The sequence below is a fragment of the Atractosteus spatula genome, chromosome 27 (assembly GCF_055471065.1).
Source record: "Atractosteus spatula isolate fAtrSpa1 chromosome 27, fAtrSpa1.hap1, whole genome shotgun sequence".
Taxonomy (NCBI): Eukaryota; Metazoa; Chordata; class Actinopteri; order Semionotiformes; family Lepisosteidae; genus Atractosteus; species Atractosteus spatula.
Genome location: NC_142732.1, coordinates 8418693 through 8438062, shown reverse-complemented (window position 1 = coordinate 8438062; position 19370 = coordinate 8418693). Strand labels below are relative to the sequence as shown.

Here is a 19370-nt window from a genome sequence, read left to right as displayed (position 1 = left end):
CCCAGGTATTACTAATGCAGGTTATGGATAATGGACGTAACCTCCTGAAAGGGTGTAACAGGCCATTATGTTGTATTGTACAGCAAACAAACCATGTAGATATGACACGACAGTCCTTAGTCATGAATAACATATGATTACGACGGTTTATTGTAGACTTTAGCATTGTACTGGATTCTTAGCAAGACAATTATGTATTTATCAATGAGCTGTATTCTTAATATAGGTTTGTTTTGTGTCAGTGTGGCGGCAACCAAAGTCACGTATCAGAAACACTCTTTTGCATTTGGTCGCTTAAGACCTTATGTTCTTGACACTCAGAAATGAATGAAGGTTTTAATGTAGTAGTAAATTAATTACGATAAAGAAGATTGTAACATCCGGTTTTGGTGTCTCTCACACCGATTTTGGTGTCTCTGTGGATTGAGGAAAGATGAGTATGTAGGCATTTGGCTTGCAATAGGTGCATTAATTACAATAGCCCACAAGAAAAGGCTAGCTTCTGCAATATCTGCTTGCTCCTCTGCGGGGTGCTGTTTTCTCAGATTTATTTGGCAGTGCAAGGCTGCTGTTCTGCTCACAGCAGTGAATTCTCAAAGGAGCGGGATTGGGGACTGTAAACCTTCAAATGCCTCACAGAATTTTGTCTTCATAAGAACTAAATACTGCCAGTGGCTGGAACTGAATCATTTTTTTTCTGAATTGCTTATTTTTAAAAATAATTTTGTAGAATAAGCTATCAGGCAGTTTATCTTAGTTTTAAAAATTGATCTTATTCTGTTTGTGTCTCAGTGATGTCCATCACATTATATCCTCTTAATAGCAAATTTGAACAAAGGCCTTAATACATCTCTCCACATATGGGCAAGCGAAATACATACAGTACAGCAAATACTTAAATATATTGCTCTGTCATACTTTTGACACAAGCAAATGAGAAATAATTGAAGCATTTTTTTAGCTGCAAAATAATTACATGCGAAATCATGCATGTATTTCCATGATATTGGAGAAGATGTTTGTTTTTGTAACAGTGCTAATTAGTTACATCAATAAAAATGGAATTAGATCACAAATAAAAAGCAGCTTGTGAGGGGTTTAGCATTCACCATTGGAGTCTTGGAGAGAGTTTTTAATGGCTACTGAAAAAAAAAATAGCTGAAATGAAAAACAGCATATCCGTAAGTCTAAAACATTTTGTGTAAAAGTGAGATTGAATAATAAGAGACAGTAATAAAAATGTCTGGATGTCTGCATTTATCTTATGCATCTTATGCTGATATGTAGATCATATGATACTGCATTTATATTGGAAATTGTTTGAGATCCTTAATAATATAATCAGTGATGAACTAAGAAATGAGTTTTTTTTTAAACACAATGACCTGTAGCTTACTTTTACTTTTTTTAAGGTTTCAAAATGATTTTCTTTTCCAGCAGTTGCAGTACTATATGATGTGTGTATTAAAATAGTCACAAAACAGGGAAAATAGATTAAAAAAAACTAGTGTTTTCTAAAAAAAAATAGTTTGTTCTGTATATAGATGCTAAGTGGTTTATCTTTAAGAACGTCTGTTATCATGCTTTTAATATTTGATAGAACATTCTGTTCCACTGGATTCTCACATGTTTTAAAATGGTCTTTGGTTTGTACACATAAAATCCTGCAGAAAGTATTTTCTTTGGCTTGTAAAGCAACATATAAGATAATGGGGTTTTAAGAGAGTAGAATTGGAATTATATATGTTGTTTATTTTTTAAATTGGTATTTTCTGCAGTTATGGTTTTAAGTGAACCAGAATATATTTTTAATGGAAATCTAGTTGTGTTTGAGGCCGGCAGTAATTTTGCTACGCTCCATGAAGGTCATGCCTCCTATCTCCAAGAATTAATATAATTATTATTATGTGGTCGATTCAAAATTATAACATTCAGATCGTTATTGATGCATGGTTGTGAACCATATTTATCTTCTGATTTGTCTTTTTTACGTTTCTGTGTTTGACTATGAAACATCTTTATTTTTCAGATTATTATACAGTATTTCAGAGTATTTTTCCTAACCATATTTACCCTTTTCTCTCATGTGAAAATGCATGAATTGAAGTTCACTGGCTTTTTTTCTTCAGTCAATGAGAGTGGTGTTGATGAAATATGTTGTCCTTTCCCATCCTAAGGAAGTAAGTTTTTGACACTTCTCATGACCTGAGACATTACACTGTAAGACAGCCAAGGCATCTTTGAATCTAATAAGTGAAAAACAGCCCATAGAGCACTGCATTATCTTAACTATATTTATTAAATTCTATGACTAGATAAATTAAGAATTTATAATCCTCTATATTGGACTCTTTAAATTTGTTAATAGTTTTATGCTATAATTGGTAAATCTCGTAGAGGTTATTTAAATGATTATTTAAAATAAAACATCTTTAGAATGAACTTTTTAAAAACTTTGTGATTTAATGAAACCAAATTAAAGTATTTAATTTCAAATGGCTCTGTTTCAAATTATATTTTAGAGTTTTACAAGACTATAAATTAAGACTCTAAATTGTTACAAAAAATGTATTAGTTCGTATAACATATAAGATTATTATTTAATAAGCTTAAAGAGACCTATCAAGAAGTCATTGAAAACTGGTACAATTCAGGATAGATTTAAAACAGTTGTGTTTTAAAATGGCTTTCTGTCTTGTGTTGTTCTCTACAGCCAAACCATATGTAGTGGTATTTAAAAATGGAACTGTATATCTTTCATTTAATTAACAAAGACATTTAAAAGAATTTTGTTTAAAAATAGCTGAAAATCTTCAGAGAGAAAATTGCATGCTTGTTGCTGTGTTAGGAATAAATATACCCATTTATTTCTTGAAAGACAAGGCAAAAACTTTGGTTGACTTGGTGAAAATAATACACAGTTGAACTGTTTAAAATCTTGCCATTTTTAATTTTCTTAGTCATAACTGTTTATCTTGTATCTTAATCAGGGACGGGCAGATTCTCCTAAAATATAAAACTGTTTCTTATTGGTATAGTGTAAGAGACACATCTGTTAGCATTAGAAACTCACTGAACAGGTGGAATGAAAAGTTTGTGTAAAATATGTCTAACTTCATTACTGTAATTAGACTCAATTTCTCTTATTCAGCAGAATATTTATTTACTCAGCAGTAGCTGTGTGAGAATGCCAGAACATGCACCCTTTACGATGTAAGTTTTATATAGATTTATTTATCATGAAATGTTGGATCGGCTGATTTGATGAAAAACTGTGGTTTGAAAGTATTGGCATTCCTAATTTAATTCAGTGTGTTCTTGAGGTTGCAGTGAAAGTTATTTCGATTAGACTGCAGTTATCAAATGAAAGTTCTGAACGTGGGTATGTGAAATGCGTGTAACCGTTTCAGATTGGATACAATACAACAGAATAACTGTTATCTTGTGGCTCCTACTGAGTGAGAACCATATTGTGGCATCTCGTGCCGCCAGATTTAAACTTCTGCTGAGAGCCCTTGTTTGCAGCTGGAATACAGCATTTGTTCTAACGAGTTTGATTAGTTCTAGAACATGCGTTTTTTACAGTGGTCACATTAATTAAAAATCTTGACATGCCAATTTTTCACACAAAAAACGGCTAGCCTGAAACGCTTTGAGCTAGCTGCTCTTTTAAAAGCGATTATGGTTATTGGAGGTTGCCTATGGTATCTGCTGATTTGAAATTGATTGAAATCTGGAGTGTAGTGTCTCAAAATACCTGTTTTCTATTAGAACTTTATGGGGGGGGGGGATACAGAGAACTAGTAATGGTGCTTTAGCTTATTGCATTTGATCAAAAAATGCAACGTTTAATAAAATCTGTTTTGTGTAGTGTCAGCCAATTTTTGTATCCAAGAAATGTTTAAACAGCTGTTGATTTCTAGAAGGAATGTACTGAAGGGTTTTGAATTCTAAAACTTAAGTAAATTATTAAAGACATCTATCCGTGTGTGCCTTTAAGTGTATTGTCACTAATTTTCTCTCTTGTTGTTCCGGCTTGCCTAGTAGGCTTGACGATTCTGTTGGGTATTCGCTCACTCACTGTAGAAACAGTTGCCACATGTTCTTTTCGTACATTGACCTATTCCCCCCCCCCCCCCCCGTCTGGCAGTGACTTGCATATTTTGTCCATAAATATATTTCGGTATTGTTTTTTTATTGAGATGTCTGTTCCACTCTCCTGGAGCTCGGCTTGATCCGCAGCGGTGCTTCTGTGGGCTTGTATGTCGGGGTCATGAGGCAGTGTTTCTCGCCAGGGCGCTGCTGTTTCCTCTTCCGATCTGGGGAGTCGACAGATTAATCTGGAGCGCCTCACGGGCAGATCAGCACAGCGGAAGAGTCCCGGGTTGCTGGCTGGGCGACTCCGCACTTGCACAACAACTTTTGGAAGGCTTGTTTACAGCCGTCTACAATTAGCTCAGTTCCAAACGAGCGTCCTGCTAATTTGCCAAAGCTGTGCTGAAGTGGCAAAATGACAACAGCACCGATTTCTGTTTTCCAGACCACTGCTGTGTTTGTCCCGTGTTTGGAGCTTTAAATTTTTACAGTTTGTTCCAGAAAATGGAAGGCAGCTTTTGTTCTTCAGAAAAGTCATTTGAAAAAAGCCATAATAAGTCAAGAGAATTCATGTACAAGGGTAATATTAATAATGGTAATGATAAGTATAACTTTGCACAGCTGACATAATTGAATAGCAGTGTAAACAGAAAACATTTTAGATGGAAAATGCATGTTACTGTGCAAATGGGTATCATAATTTAGATATATACATACATTGTGCTTTAACTCACTTAAACAGTTCTGCTTAAACATCCATGCTTATTTTCTATAATTCGGTGTGTTCTTTAACTAAATTCACTACATGGTTTTAATTTCATGTGTGTAGAAAAAGAGTGCTGAAAACAGTGGTACTTAATTTGTGTGAGTACATAAAATATATGTAAGGCATTATGTATATATACATAATGTTCTAAGTTGTTTTTGTCCTTAATCAAGTGTATGCTGCCGGATTTTAGGGAAGCCTTCAGCAGACTTGTGCACAATATTAAACTGACAAAAAAGTCTTTCATACATGCTCTGCTGACTGAAGTAATAAGGAGCTTTTTAAACAGATTTGAGTTAATTGAGTGTGTTGGGACACTGCTAACTTTTCGTTCTGCATTAGATTTGGTCCATCTGATTGAAATGCACCAAGAAGATGATTGCAAGATGAAATGGAATGACTTTAGTCTACATTTCATGGTTATAGAAATTTGAATTCCAGGCAAAATTTAATTTCGCATCTATAAAAGCTTGCAAACATTGTTTGTGATTTTTTTGCATACATTTAGATGCTAAAATCTTCATGCTTTCAACTTTCAATATGGTCACCATTTACTCTTAAGTAAATTGATATTATCAAATTACTGTTTCTTGATCAGATCCACATGCTGAATTGCATTGATTATATTTCTACATGAAGTCTCTTTCTTCAGCTTTGTTACTGCTTGGTAACTGAATTTTAAACTGAAAGGAGTGGTTCAACTACCAAACCTGCAGAAATAATACAGGGTACCCCCTACCTTTCAAACTCTACTTCTGCAATTATAGTACCCTACATCAAACAGACATTAGGCGATTGAATCCAGAGTATAAGATTCAGAGAATTGTTTGAATCACACTGTCACTGTACAGAGAACAGGGCTTTTTCCTTGGCCTTTCCAGAAAATCAGGGCTTTCTTACTTCAGTAAAAACACCAATCAGATAGCTGTATAGTGGTTACACGCACAGATGATTTTGAGTTAGAGTGGTTTTCATGAGAGGCATCAAAGCGTTGTAATGTAGTAAACAATGTGCATTTTCCCTCTGTTTCAATGTATTTGCTCATATCTACTTTCAGTTCATATTAGATATGCTGAAATCTGACTCAGTGTGAATTTGCTCAGTTTTATTTTTGCTATATTAGTAAAAGATTTCACTTGATAAGTACTGTGTAGCATTTAATAATGGCACAGTTAATAAACTTGAGATGATATGTACAAAATGAATTGTGTGGAATATATGATTCATATGTGCCATATGTATTAATTGTAGCATATGAGAACATAAAAATTACTGGTTTACGAAATTGGTATTCTGCAAATATGGTTGTAATCGTCATATTTATTTGGTAGCAGAAGAATGTGATTCAAGATTTTTCATAATATATAATATGCAAATATGAAGAACAGGATCTAGTGTAGATTCAGTGATAACTAAGTCATCTAGGGCTAGAACATGCTCATCCCATGCTTAAATATAAGGTGCTGATTTGCTAGGAAACACACTTAGAGTTGCTGCTGGAAAACTGCAAACTAAGGAAGTCTGTCTCTTTAAAAACATTCTCATTCACTTGTGGTTTTAGAAACAACTGGCAATTTGCCATTTTCACATAGGCTGGATTGACCCCACTCAGAGCCTGAAAACAGCAGGCGAGCAGATACTGTAAAAAATGGAAAAGATTCAACCAAGAGGATCCTTGGCCTTGTTCTGGTATTACCTGGGAGTTGCCACTGATGTCTTTTCCACAAATGTCTGATTTCTTCAAAAAACAGTAAATCTTGTGAAGTTTATTTTCTTTGCAGCATCTGTGTTTTATAATGGTTCTTTTAATTTGTTTTCACTTTGTCTGGTGGGATTTCTTTTGTCCGGCACTCTCTGGCCTCCTCCCCCCCCCCTCTTTTTCTTTCTCTCTGGAAGTGAGTATTTTAATAATGATAGTTCTGGGAATTCACACAGGCCAGCTACATGACAGCACTTTTCCCCAGTGCAGCAGCGGAGAAGCCATTGTTACTCTCTTTTAATGCCCCCCCCCCCAACACACACACACTTAATCCCTGCCTCCTGTGCATTTTTTTTTACTATATCATGTCTGGGAAACTTGGACAAGCAGGAAAGACATGAATGAACGAAATAGTATATATCAAAGTATTCCCTAGATAAGAACACTGCTTTGCACACTGAACTTTAGGCAGGGGCTATGTGTTACCAGTCCCAAGGCCTGCCGCAGCTGTATACAGTAGGTCTGAATTACTGAAGGTCTTTTATCAATTAATGGTTTTATGTTGGTTTTTGCTTTTGTAAGAAATTCACAGGACCTTAAGAAAAAAAATCCCGAATCCTGCAGAAATGCTGAATCCGACAGCATGTCCAGAAAAATTTTGTCGATAAGCATTTAAGGTATCCGTCTAGATAAAATTGTCTAAAAATCAAGATTACTTTTCTTGATAATGCGGTACAGTATTTCATGTGATGGAAAGCGTTGGAAATCTGGATGACAATCAGCAGTTTATTTCCAAAAATATTTCTTTATTGATAGTTGAAGCTGGGAGGAATGACAACATGGCATTGTGAGTTTCCTAGTGACTGAAACACTACATGCTACAGCTTTGCCTTAATAGACCCTTTTCCCCTTGGCCCTGTCTTTAATTGGTACACAATTTTTCAGGGATAAGTATTTAATCAAATAATGGCTCTTAATCCTACGTTCTTTCCTGACTGCAGAACATCTTTTCCAGTAATGACATCCAGTGGCTGTGTTGTAGACAGTGCTGCTTAGGCTTCTGTGAAATTTCCCCATGTAGCTTTTGCCCACATTGGCAAGATAAAGAGTTACATACCCTTTGCTAGGAGCAGTATTGACACAAGTCTATTAATTCTGAACAAGAATCGGGAATCAGTGTGCCAGCTTGCTGGAGCAGCACATTATTGCCAGTTCATTGTTGTTCAGATGGCATTTACTTGCACTTTGGCCTCCACTGTTGTGTGACATGGGGAGGACACTAAACAACAGAGATATAAGCATCAGGCAGTTTTCTAAGAAAAACTCCAGTCACTTTTTGCAGTATTTAAATGACTTGTATGCATGCACCTATTAGGGTAGCCGTTTATACTTTGTTTCTCTTATGTTATTATATTTCCCAGTCTCTGTCTTTGATAATACTAAGCCAAATACATCAAAAACATGTCGGGAAGTGGAAGAGCTGTAGAGCTGAATTGCTTTGAATAGTCTCCAGGCACACATGTAGTGCTCTTCTCTAAGAACCTCCAAACACATCAGTATATATCAATATTTTTTTTTGCATTCTATTTAAATGTACAGGAGTGCTGGGTGTCCATAAAAAATTTCCCTCAGGGGACAATAAAATCTTATCTTATCTTATTTACAGAAAGAATTACATGTGTGTGATGACATTAGAAGGATGTGTATAAGAAATTAAGACACAAAAGGTAATTTTATATATAATGAAACTGTGTTTTTGTACAACCACAGTAGGTTAATCATAAGCATTTGCAAAGTGTCTTAACAATCAGTGCGTGTTTGATTGCTCTTTGATTTTTAGAGGTGTTTCCCCAACTTTGCGTTGCTAGGTTTTTTAAACTTGTGACTGAATTTTAATTTCATCCAAGCGGTGAGACGATTTAATTTCAATTAAGTATTTCATTCCACATTTTGAAATCTCGTTACGTCTCGAGTTTTCCTTGGATTTGAGCGGGTTAATGCAGTGCACAGAAAGATGCTAAATTCATTAAGATTTTTCTTCTTTCTTTCCTACTTTTAGTCCATCTCAAGCACCATTATGGCTTTTCAGCCTGCTTCCTGTTCAAATTCCTTTTCTTTTCTGTTATTCTTACACACAAAAGGTGGCTGCACTGGGGGTGTAGTTGTTTTGAAATTTTAAGAACCCTCTCATGCTGGGGCTGTGTGGATTTGTGCTGGGGTTTGTGTAATGTCTCCACTGAATGCACTGGTTATTTAGGGGCCTAAGACCTAATATGGCCTCTCTTTGATTAATCACAAAGCCGGCGTTTCACAGTATTAATGAAACACAGAGAAACAAGTTAATGATCTAAACCCTCTAAATCAGTGTTGCATGCCTGCTTGGAGTGCTTTGATTCCATAAAAAACAGAAGAGCTTTCTTTTATTGTGTTTTTTTTTCCTTTGTTTTGTTTCTTTATCTCCGTTTTTTTCATTTCCAGCAATCAGTGGCCATTGCCGTTTCCCCCCTTTTTTATGCGCTAAAAGAAAGAAGGCGGTCTTGATCGAGGCCATTAACTCAGATTTCTTGAAGGTCCGGGAAAGGTTTCTTGAAGAATAATGAACTTGAACTCACATTTGTTGTCATGGGGTGATCCAGTTTTCCTGGTGTTTTGGCGATGTGATTTTAAATGAGATTTAAAGACATTATTTGAAATCTGTAATTGAATTAGGCATGAAAAGATGGAATTCAGTTTTTATTGTAATCTGTTCGTTCTATCCTATTAGTAAAACAATACCATGTATCTTGTTAACATTTTTGTCCATAATAGTGAACATGTAGACCAATATACTTTATTTTTACTAGATATAAATGTGCCCAAATGTTGATGATTGCATAAATTGTTCAATTTAGGTGATAATTGAAATGTCTTGTAAAAGAACATTTCGTATTCATTTACATTCAGGGATCAGTGTTTATTTTTAATGAAAGAAACATAGTTTGTAATTAAAAGAAGAGATTTTGCTCAATTTAATCCAATAAAGAATTTAATTTGTTTCCCTAGTATCAGTAGGAAATGAAAACATCCTTGAACAACCCTTCAAAAGATTTACTTACAGTATTTAAAAAAAAGAAACTGTTGTTTTAATTTAAAATATGAAGTTTTAATGTTGCCAATATAATCGATAAAATATTTAATAATGATCTTTTTGTCAAATTTACTTGTTTCATTTAAGTAAAACAAAGTCTTCACTGGGGTTGGTGACCTTGAGAATCATGTGAAATGGTGCAGTTCCTATTTCATGATCAGCTCCATATGTGGTACATACATGTCTGTTTTTACAACTTGTTTAAGAACAATCTCTCTGGGCTTTTGTTTTTGTTTTAAGTACTTTTTCTGACATAGCCTTAAAAGCTATTAGGGCATCATAGGAAATGTTTTAAATTGTATAATTGCATTTTTTTCCTTTTCTCAAATCTGTTTTCTGTAAACTGTTATTTAGTGGTTTGGGGAATAAAAGTAGTTGGGAAAGGCTGGTGTGGTTGATTAACACACTGAGGCACTAATGTTCTTTGTCGCATTGCATCTTGAGGTAGTTAGCCTCAATCAAAGCTCGGCCTATAAACCCAGTACCCCAGTCTCAAATCTCTACATGTCTGAGGGGCAGAGGGGGCTTCTTGTCGTTTTGAGGCTGGGCAGTGGTTACCCTCTTCGATCAGGGGCTTTTTCCACTCACAGCTGGTAAACTCTGACCCTCCATCCTAAAGCTGAAAAGTGAATAACATGGTTGAAATGTTACAGTGGTCGTACACATCTGTTTTCCGCCTCCAGTGTGCAGCTTGTCCTCCATTTATCATCACAGGAATAAGAAAAAAAAAAACAGCACAGGGCTATGAAGTGATAGCACTTCTTTCCAGAAAAAATGCACGAGATGGTGGGACAAGCACCTCAAGAAATGGTCAAAATAAATCACAGCATCTACATACACAGAATCGTTCCCTGGATTTGGTTTAAAAGTTCTTCCCATAATTCAAATAAATCCCGATTCACTCAAATTCAGCAGTTTTTTTGGCAAACTTACAAAAAACATAATTTTTGGAGTTGCAAGATCAGACATACGCAGGTGTGTATATGAAAAGTCCATGTTTGTGTTCCGACAGGCCCCTCAAAATTGTTCAGTCAGGACTCAGAAACGAATAGGAAGATCTGTAGTTTTCCTCAGGGATTTTTTTCCATACCATATGGGGATGCTATGGAGATTGCATCTGACATTCTGGAGCTGTGAGCAATTCCTAAAGTTTTCTTCTTTTTGTTTGTTTTTGCAGCCAAACTGAACAGCCAAGAGTGCTACAACAACTTCACCAACAACAACATGGGAAACCCGCGTCTCTCGCCTCTCCCCAGTCTGACTGTTGTGGTCCCACTGGCCCAGATCAAACAGCCCATGACACTGGGCACCATCACCAAGCGCACAGGGTAAGTGCTTCATATTGCAGCTCCTTTTGCACCAGTCAAGCACCGGATGCCAAGCTGGAATTGTATTCCAAGTGCTGAAGCCAAATAAACAACTGCTTTGCATTACTGTCTTTCCCCTTTCCCCCTTGTTTATGTTAATGCATTAACTGAGGCAGCTGCTGAGCCTGCGTTCATGCAGGCACAGCAGCCACGTCCTTGGACCTTAGCTTCTTGTGGCTGCGTTTGTTTTGCACAGTCGAATCTTTTGTCATAAAGAAGTGATGAGAAGGCTTCCGACATCCTTTACATTTTTCCTTTAAAGCTTAGTAAAGCAAAGTATTAATTAGCAAGTGCACTTCGACACCATAAATGCTGCTGTGTCGTAATGATGGGGAAATTGTTACTAAAAAGATGCTGTAAATAAGGTCTGTACTTCTTACATCAGTATGTCAGATAAAGAGAAGTGATGGCACTCAAGGGTCAATCATATCTATGCAGGCATTGTACACGTCAGGATACACATAGTATGTATAAGGAGTGGAGAGCCACAGTCTAGCAGACCTAACAGGGCACCCCTGGCATATACTGTGTCTGATATCTGTGTACACGAGCCAGACTAATTCACAACAATTATCTTAATACTAATTTGCATTATTCAGTGTAATATGCAGCATACATTATTTGACATTAGGAAATATTATCCAAACGAATGCACTGTAGCAAATGACTGAAGCTTCACCTTGTATTTCAGCAACCTTTTCATATTTATATTTTAATGCTTAGGACAGTCTTTAACACTCCCAGCAAAATCCACCAGCACATAAAGAATAAGAAAATGAACACGAGTTTCCATCCCCTTTGTTCTGGCACATCCCAGGGTGTAAGATTCATGTTGTCCCAGATGTGGGGTTTGTTCCAGCACATCTGGAGCTCACTTCTGAGGACATGTATGTCTACATTACGCTGTCTTCTTCAGCTGTTTGTCTAGTTGTATGTGAGTCCATCAGGAGGCCCAAAAACCTCTCAGAGTAAGGACAGGATTTTTACTTCAAGTTAACAGAAAACCTTTTAGAAAAGCGTGGTTAAAGGAGCCTGTGTAATTCCTTGCATTTATGTACAATAATGATCCTAATGATCTCTGAGCGTGTAGGAGGGACCCACTTCATCCACCACTGAAGTGCAGCTCCGGCTGGGTGACACAGCAGATCAGTTGAAGAAGTGAGAAATTTCTTCACTTGTTGAATTCAGATTGTACAAACCCAGAGTGGAATTTAGATAATTGGGGTCAGTTTCCCTTCTCTTATGGAAATTACCATGTAATTGAATGATCTTTAAAGTAGTCGGGCCTTCAGTTTAGCACCCATGATCTACAGGACAATGTCCTCAGTCAGCATACAGGGGCATTGGTTGTGACCTTGTGGTCCAGAAGGAAAAGCGCCATCTACTGGTCCACCAATACCAATTAGAGCAGAAGACTGTTTTTCCTTGGAGGCCTCCTATCCTCATCTCCTGCTGGAACAGCCTTGCTTAGTCTCTGACATCTGATGGAGTCAGTCATCACCTGATGTGGTGATGGTGCAGCTTCAAAAATACATCAGCAACAGTTGTAAAACTGGACTGGTAGCTGCTCCTTTCTGTCTGGCACAGGGGAAGTTTCAGTTATCCTATGTTCAGAAATAAGCTAACACATTTTTGTGGAGAATATCATGTACAGTATAGTGATGTTGCTGTTTTTGTAGTGAAGTAGTGAAGATCTGACAGAAGTGAGGTGCTGTCTGTCTGCCTGGTATGTGGAAATAGTGTGAATTAGCATTTCTAGGTGGGTGTAAATACTTAAGGGGAATACACCATCTGGTTAACATCCATTTGTATTCTCGTCACTGCTTGGAAATCCCCTGAAACTCACCAGCCAACGTCAGTACATGTTCCTAACTAATAAGAAACTGAAAAGTAGGTGGTGTGCGTATGCTTCTTGTTATTTATGTTGGGTATCTCAAGGCAAGACACATCTAAAGAGACATCATTCTGAAAAGTGCAATGGGAGAGTTATCGGAATAATAGTAGAATAATAGATTAGAAGAGTTCATAAAATTTATTTTGGAAGAAGGACGTATTGTACTCATTTTGAGGTATTTCACCTTGGAAGACCTTTATCAGTAATTCACCCCAAAATGGACTTGTTTAATCCGGGCTTGCTTGGCAGGATGACAGAGCTGAATGTTTGTGTTGGGAGTGAGGTAAGGTGTTAGAGCTGCCAGCAGAAGTGCTCATGGATGCTGATGTCTGACTTTTTCCTTAGACTGCAGGCATCCATAAGCGGTTAATTCATCAACACTGAACTCAGATAGGAAGACATTAAAAACGCACCAGAGTCACAAAAGGAATGATCGGGAAAGCTGTTTTGTTCGGCTGTACAAATAAAGTATGTCAAAAAAACTAGATGTTCCTGGGGGTTCGTTGTAGTTCTTTTGACCCTACAGATGTGTACAGATTAGTGCAACAAAGTGTTTTCATGTCATTGCCTGACAAGGATGAATTAAACATTGTGGTTAGGTTATTTAAAAGTTTTCTGGGCGGTGGTGCTGACTAAGTCCAGAGCGGTGTGGTCTGTTGCACAAAAGGTAACAGAATAAGCGGCTGAAATGACGCTAACGATCAGGAGCAGAAATGCTCCATGGGTAAATGTGTTAAATGTTGTTTTGCTGCATTTAAAAAAAAAAACGATTTCAGAATCATGGGTCAGTCCATGGCATTATGGTGTGTGCACATTGTTCTTTAGTAATCAGCGTGGGCGGGTCACCTTTTCTCCTTTTGACATCACATGGTGTGTTGCCATCAGTGTTGACAGCTTTAATCAGCGGAGCTTTACGTCCTGGTATGAGTGGATTCTTGATGTCACTTCCCTTCCTGGATGGCTCGTTTTCCTTCCTGTTTATTAATTAGACACACAGGCACTTCAATTGGTTAAATTGTCCCTTTTTTTAGTGGCAAATATGCCCTCCCCCCCTCCCCCACTCGCCTCACTGTGCTGCCCTTTCATTTCTTATTCCTCATCTCCTCCACTCTTCTGTAAGCCTTTGCTGCTTGATGGGACTTCCTGCTCTTGTGCTTCCATATGTTGGGTAGCTGCCAAACTTGAGAATGTATTCACTGTCAGCTTCATCTGTATGGCTCTTAATGAGGATATTTTACAGAGCTGATGTTCCTGAGTGACAACAGGAAACCCTGCTTGTGGCATTAATGCGTTTCAGGCCAAGCCACGGCTGAGTTTCCTTGTGACCAATTGGAATACTAATGGATTTGAAAATTTGGGTGTAACAATAATTTCCATTTTTGAAAAAGCTATTTTTTTTTTGCTCGCGTCAATCTTTTAGGATAATTCAGCGTTTCGCTTTTTAAAAATTAGTCTGGCGTTGAATTAAACTGTCAGTAAATCCCTCCCGTAGCAGCACAGATAAAGTAGTCATGATTAAACCACTCCTTCAATGCAGTTTCAAACATCCCGTCAGATGCGCCGAAGTCGCTTGTACCAGTGCAGAATGAACCAGAAGAGCACATCGCATCACTGTCCGTAACCGCTTATCTTATTTAGGGTCCCAGGGGAGCCGGAGGTTATCCTGAGAAACATTGGGCACAAGGCGGGATATAATCTGGATGGGATACCAGTCCACCGCAGGCACACACAGACACAAACAAGCATGCATTCAGACCAGGGCCAGTTTTTAGAGAAGACAAGCAACATCCCAGTAAACATGGGGAGAACATACAAGATAGCACCCCGGGATTTGAATTGCATTACCAGGCAGCAGTGCTGCATACCGTGCCACTGTCCTGCCCCGTACCAGAAGATATGGAGGGCTAATTATTTCAATATAAAGGTCTTCTGGAACTGAACATCAAAGGGCAAAATATTCCTAAAAAAAGTATTTAGACTGCGATGATACGTGAGTGAGCAAATAAACAAAAGTTTTGTGGCTGCATGCTTGATGTTTCTGAATTACTTTTCCTGTAAGGACAGAGTTCAGGCTCATCTTCCATTATTACTGTCAGCACAATGTAATTTACTGTAAACAGTTTATAAATCTGTCACTGCCTTTGAACATGCAGGATAAACACAGGAATACACTCCCGCTTTTAATAGCTGTTTAAAATTTGAAAAACATACCCCCTTCCTCCACCAGTTCAAGCAACCAATAAAAGCCGGAGGCAGAATCGCAGTGCAGTTACACTGGCATCGAAAGAGAGTCCATTTTTGAACTGTGCAGTGGGAAGGGAAGTGGATCTAGAAGTAGAACTGAAAGAACAAAGATGTTAAACTGTCTCCCAAGCTGGCTTTGATCAACAGCTTTATTTCATTATTAGCTGCAAAGTATGAATCAGTAGTATTTGCCAGCTTTTCTGTTTTTCAGAAAGCATACGTGTGTCTGAAATGCCTCTCTGCAGTAAACAGCACTTTGTATCCACAAAATCAGAAAAGCTCTGTCTTTATAACCTTTTCTATAAGGCATAGAGCAAAGACGTTTCAACATCTTTTCTGCTGCAGTGCTTCCAATCCTGATGAAAATTAAAATAAATGTTTCTGATGTTTACAAGAATCTACCTGTGACATTTCAGTTGCGCCCACATAGCCTGGACACACAAATAAAGTCTGTTTGTCCTTCTTTGTGTGTTGCACAGCTATGCAGACATGTATACATGTTTTATTATAACTGTTGCACAAACGATATGATGATAATGGTTTTTCCATCTATTTCTGTGTATCTCTCTCCCTTCACGAAGACCCTACCTCTTTGGGGCAGGATGTTTTTCCATTAAAACTCCATGGTGAGTTTCCAGTTCACTCCCAGCATGCCTTGCTTCGTATTCGCTTCAGTAAAACAACTGCATCCATTGTTGTCATTATTTTTTTTGATTATTTTTGCTTTTTTAGAGTCTCTTCAGTAAAGACTGGTTACAATATTCACGCATCCCAGGATGAAAACTGCAGGACTGTTTTTATTATTTAACCTTTATTACCGTCTTCTGGTGTTATTTTTTGTGTTACAGTAGCACAGAGTTTTTGTTGAACTTCAGCTTTCCAAAGAAATTCACAAGTTAAGGCTTTATTTTCTGTATAACTCAAGGGTATTACTGACCCAAGTATTTGTTACTTTGCAGATTCTGAATTTTACAATTATTATTCATTCATTATCAGGCACCCTTATTCAGTGCAGCTTGCCCATGTATCAAATTTACAATTAGTAACATTTATTGCCATACAGCAAGTTAATAAAATACAAAATAAGGCTAGCACAAGCTGCAGCGTTCCTTCTTTGTGAATTGTTTTGCTTTTTCATGAAGGTACGCCCTCAACTTAAACTGTATCTGTGGTCATTTATCCAGTGTGAAAAGAAACCCGGCATTTATTTAACTTTGGACCCTTTTGATACGGGAATGGTATGACCTAGTAGTGATTGGCAGGGTGCAGAAAATTAAAAGACACAGCCTAAGTACTTGGGGAGCTTGGAAGCAGCTCTTTTCTGTGCTTCTCTGTCTTGTGGTTTATTTGAAGCCACTGCTGCAAATGAATGAGCTCTCTCATACTGTTTGCCATGTCCCTTGCTGAAATACAAATACTGTTTATTTAAAAATAACATCTTTGTCCTAAAATTCACGTTGTTTTCATTAGGATTTTATAGCCCTTGGTGACGTTTTGGCAATGTTATTGAAATGTGCGGTATGTGTAGCATATTTCAGACTGTACACAGCAATTTCTGTATGTTATGTTCATACAGAGTGTAATGTGGGCTCAGAAATCCATCTTTGCTCTTTAATTTAATGTGACAATTTTATAATCTTATTGTCTAGTGAATATAATGAAAAGCTTGCCTTTACAACTAAAAAAATTCTCTGAAGTTTGATTAAATGAAAACTCATTGACAGGAAATTTAAATTTTGTTTCAGCTGATGGTTTAAACTAAAGGAATCATTTACTTAAGTAGTTTTATACTTAAATAAGAAATGATTTTCAGAATTCATGAAAATCATGAACTTTAAATTGGTCTTATTATCAACTTATTATAGGTTATAGTTTGTTATGTCTTGGCTTTTGTTAAAAATAATGTGTAAGATTTGTCTCTCATTTTATTGTTTAGACTCTGATCTGAATCATAACTTGTTGCATTGCCCATGTCTAAAACTCTTATATCTATAAATCAGTTTTATAAGCAATTTGTGCTCCAATGCCTGATTGTCTCATAAATAGTTGTGTAACAGTGATTCAAAATGTAGTGGGTTTCCGAACAGGTAAAACCCTCAAGTCAGTAAGTCCAGAATGGGTGAAGGGCAGATCTTACACCAAGCAGATTTTAAGCTTCTCTCTAAAGTTCCTCTGCAGCCAATTGAGTTAATGAGTTTTTTTGTCATGCCATCAACAAAAAGCCAAATATCACAGATAACGTATTGCTTTCACAGAAGACATTAAATGTATTCTTAGAAAAAGAGATCTGAAGCAGTCAGGCTCTTTCATTACTCTAGAGGGTGAAGTTACGTTTCTGGCTGTTCAGTCTTGTGAAATAAGATGCTTACGAGCTTTTAAAAGAAATCCCATTATGACAGAATCACTTATGTATAAATGATAGAGTACTTCAGTTAAATGAACTTTTCTTCTGAGTTTCTTGTCCTGAGTTCCCAGTGTTGATTCTTTCACAGTACGGAATGAAGTGCATGTGGTGCCTTTCTGTCATGAGTAGCCTCAGGGCAAGCTATTTTTTTCTTTTAGTCTTAAAAACAATTATACTTTTGAGTTTTTTTTCTTCCTGTCAAGCTTAGTCAGTGCATAATGTTCGTGCAATGCCTTGAAGCTCTGCTCTTCTTAGAGATAAAACACTGCTACTGTAAACCCCTAAATTTTAGGTATTTATGCAGTGAAATATTGTCTGCTGCTTTGTTCGTCAAGCAGTAGCTTGAAAATGCAGCTTAATTTTAGAGTAGCATCAGAAATGAAAATACTTTTAACACAAATCTAGTTTAATGATACAGCCACATTATGAATTACTTTCCGCTTCGACGTGTGAGCTTCAAGCAGAAATGACTTTGTCATGAGCGACAGTGCAAACCTCAGGTCTAATTCCTAAATAAAGTGCAAAGGTTAGTGATTTTTGTTCCATTCTGTGCTTGCCACAGAGAACCGCTTCTTCTAGTTGTGCGAGCCAAAAACAAAAGGAAAATAAAAGTTGCATCTGTAAGATTCCCATCTTTATATTTTCTTTATAAAAATAATAACCACTTAGTAATGAACACGCTCAGATGAGTGTCCTGCACCCTTATTCATACTGAAACCCGTGTGGGAAGTGGATGGTGAGAGATCTTGTCCGCTATTGTGCAATTACATGAGGTCAGAATAACAGTTAAACATAGTAACATGGCAAGATGTGGAACCTACTGCGCTAACTATTTTTGGCATCCAGCGTATTTTTTAAAAAACGTTTGTCTTGGTGGTTTTATGATGAGGTGGAACATTTCAAGGCTCTGAAAATGTTGTATTACAGATAGAAATGGGTGTTTTGCTTTTATATTAAGACATGCTTGCATTTTACAATGGTTATCACGGCATAGTTTTCTCCCAAGATCTTTTTTTTGTCTTTTGGAAAACCTATGAAATAATAGAGGTGACTTTGAGGGATAATCATAGGCTGGACTATTTTGAGCACGTCTCAATGTCTCCTTATTTCTCTTATATCTGTATTAACTGTAGACTGAGTAACTTTGTCATGTTCATGATTCAAATGATTGTTGCTATTTCTGTTTCTGGACACTTGACAGAAGTGAATGGAAACATATTTGTTTACTGCAAACTTTCAAAATAAATAAAGCCTGTTGGATCCCGAACGGCGCCTCATATTCGGCATGCTTATAATGCTCAAGGACTTTGATGGTGGACATTTCAGATTGAATTATGTCTTTGAGGAAAACCCATTAGCTTAGTCAAGAGCCCTCATTTGTAAAATTAAAAGTGGAGATGACATGCATGTTTGTACAGCAGATACAAACTCTGAAAAATAATGTAGCCATTGAGTATATTTGCATGCAAGAAAACATGCAAGAAACAATACAATGGTGGGCCCTTTTTTAAAGAAACTAGGCTTTCTGTTGATTTTCTTTGCCGCCTACCGAGGCCTCTGTATTCATGGTTCAGCCCCGTGCCAGTGGAAATCATGGGACTGATAGGAGTCTGAGCCCATCAGCACAGAGTTCCCCCAGCCCAGCCCCTCGCAAAAGGGAGTAGAGGTGCCTAAGAAAACCCTATTGGGTTCTGGGAGGTCAGTCCTCCCAGATCACAATCTGATCACATCAAGAGCTGCCGGTTTCCCAGACACAAGGCTAGTTCTACTGAGT

At 37.2% G+C, this 19370-nt stretch overlaps 1 protein-coding gene across 4 annotated transcripts in view; it reads left to right on the top strand.

Moving 5' to 3' along the window:
• Positions 1 to 19370, top strand: part of bcas3 (BCAS3 microtubule associated cell migration factor) — a 234459-nt gene that overhangs the window by 66760 nt on the left and 148329 nt on the right. For 3 of the 4 annotated variants that reach the window (XM_088906940.1, XM_088906939.1, XM_088906942.1), the window contains exons 16-17: positions 10865 to 11015; positions 15774 to 15818. In XM_088906940.1, the coding sequence (XP_088763066.1) occupies positions 10865 to 11015; positions 15774 to 15818 (196 nt within the window). The remainder of the gene's footprint in view (positions 1 to 10864; positions 11016 to 15773; positions 15819 to 19370) is intronic. The other variant, XM_088906941.1, reaches the window with a different exon arrangement.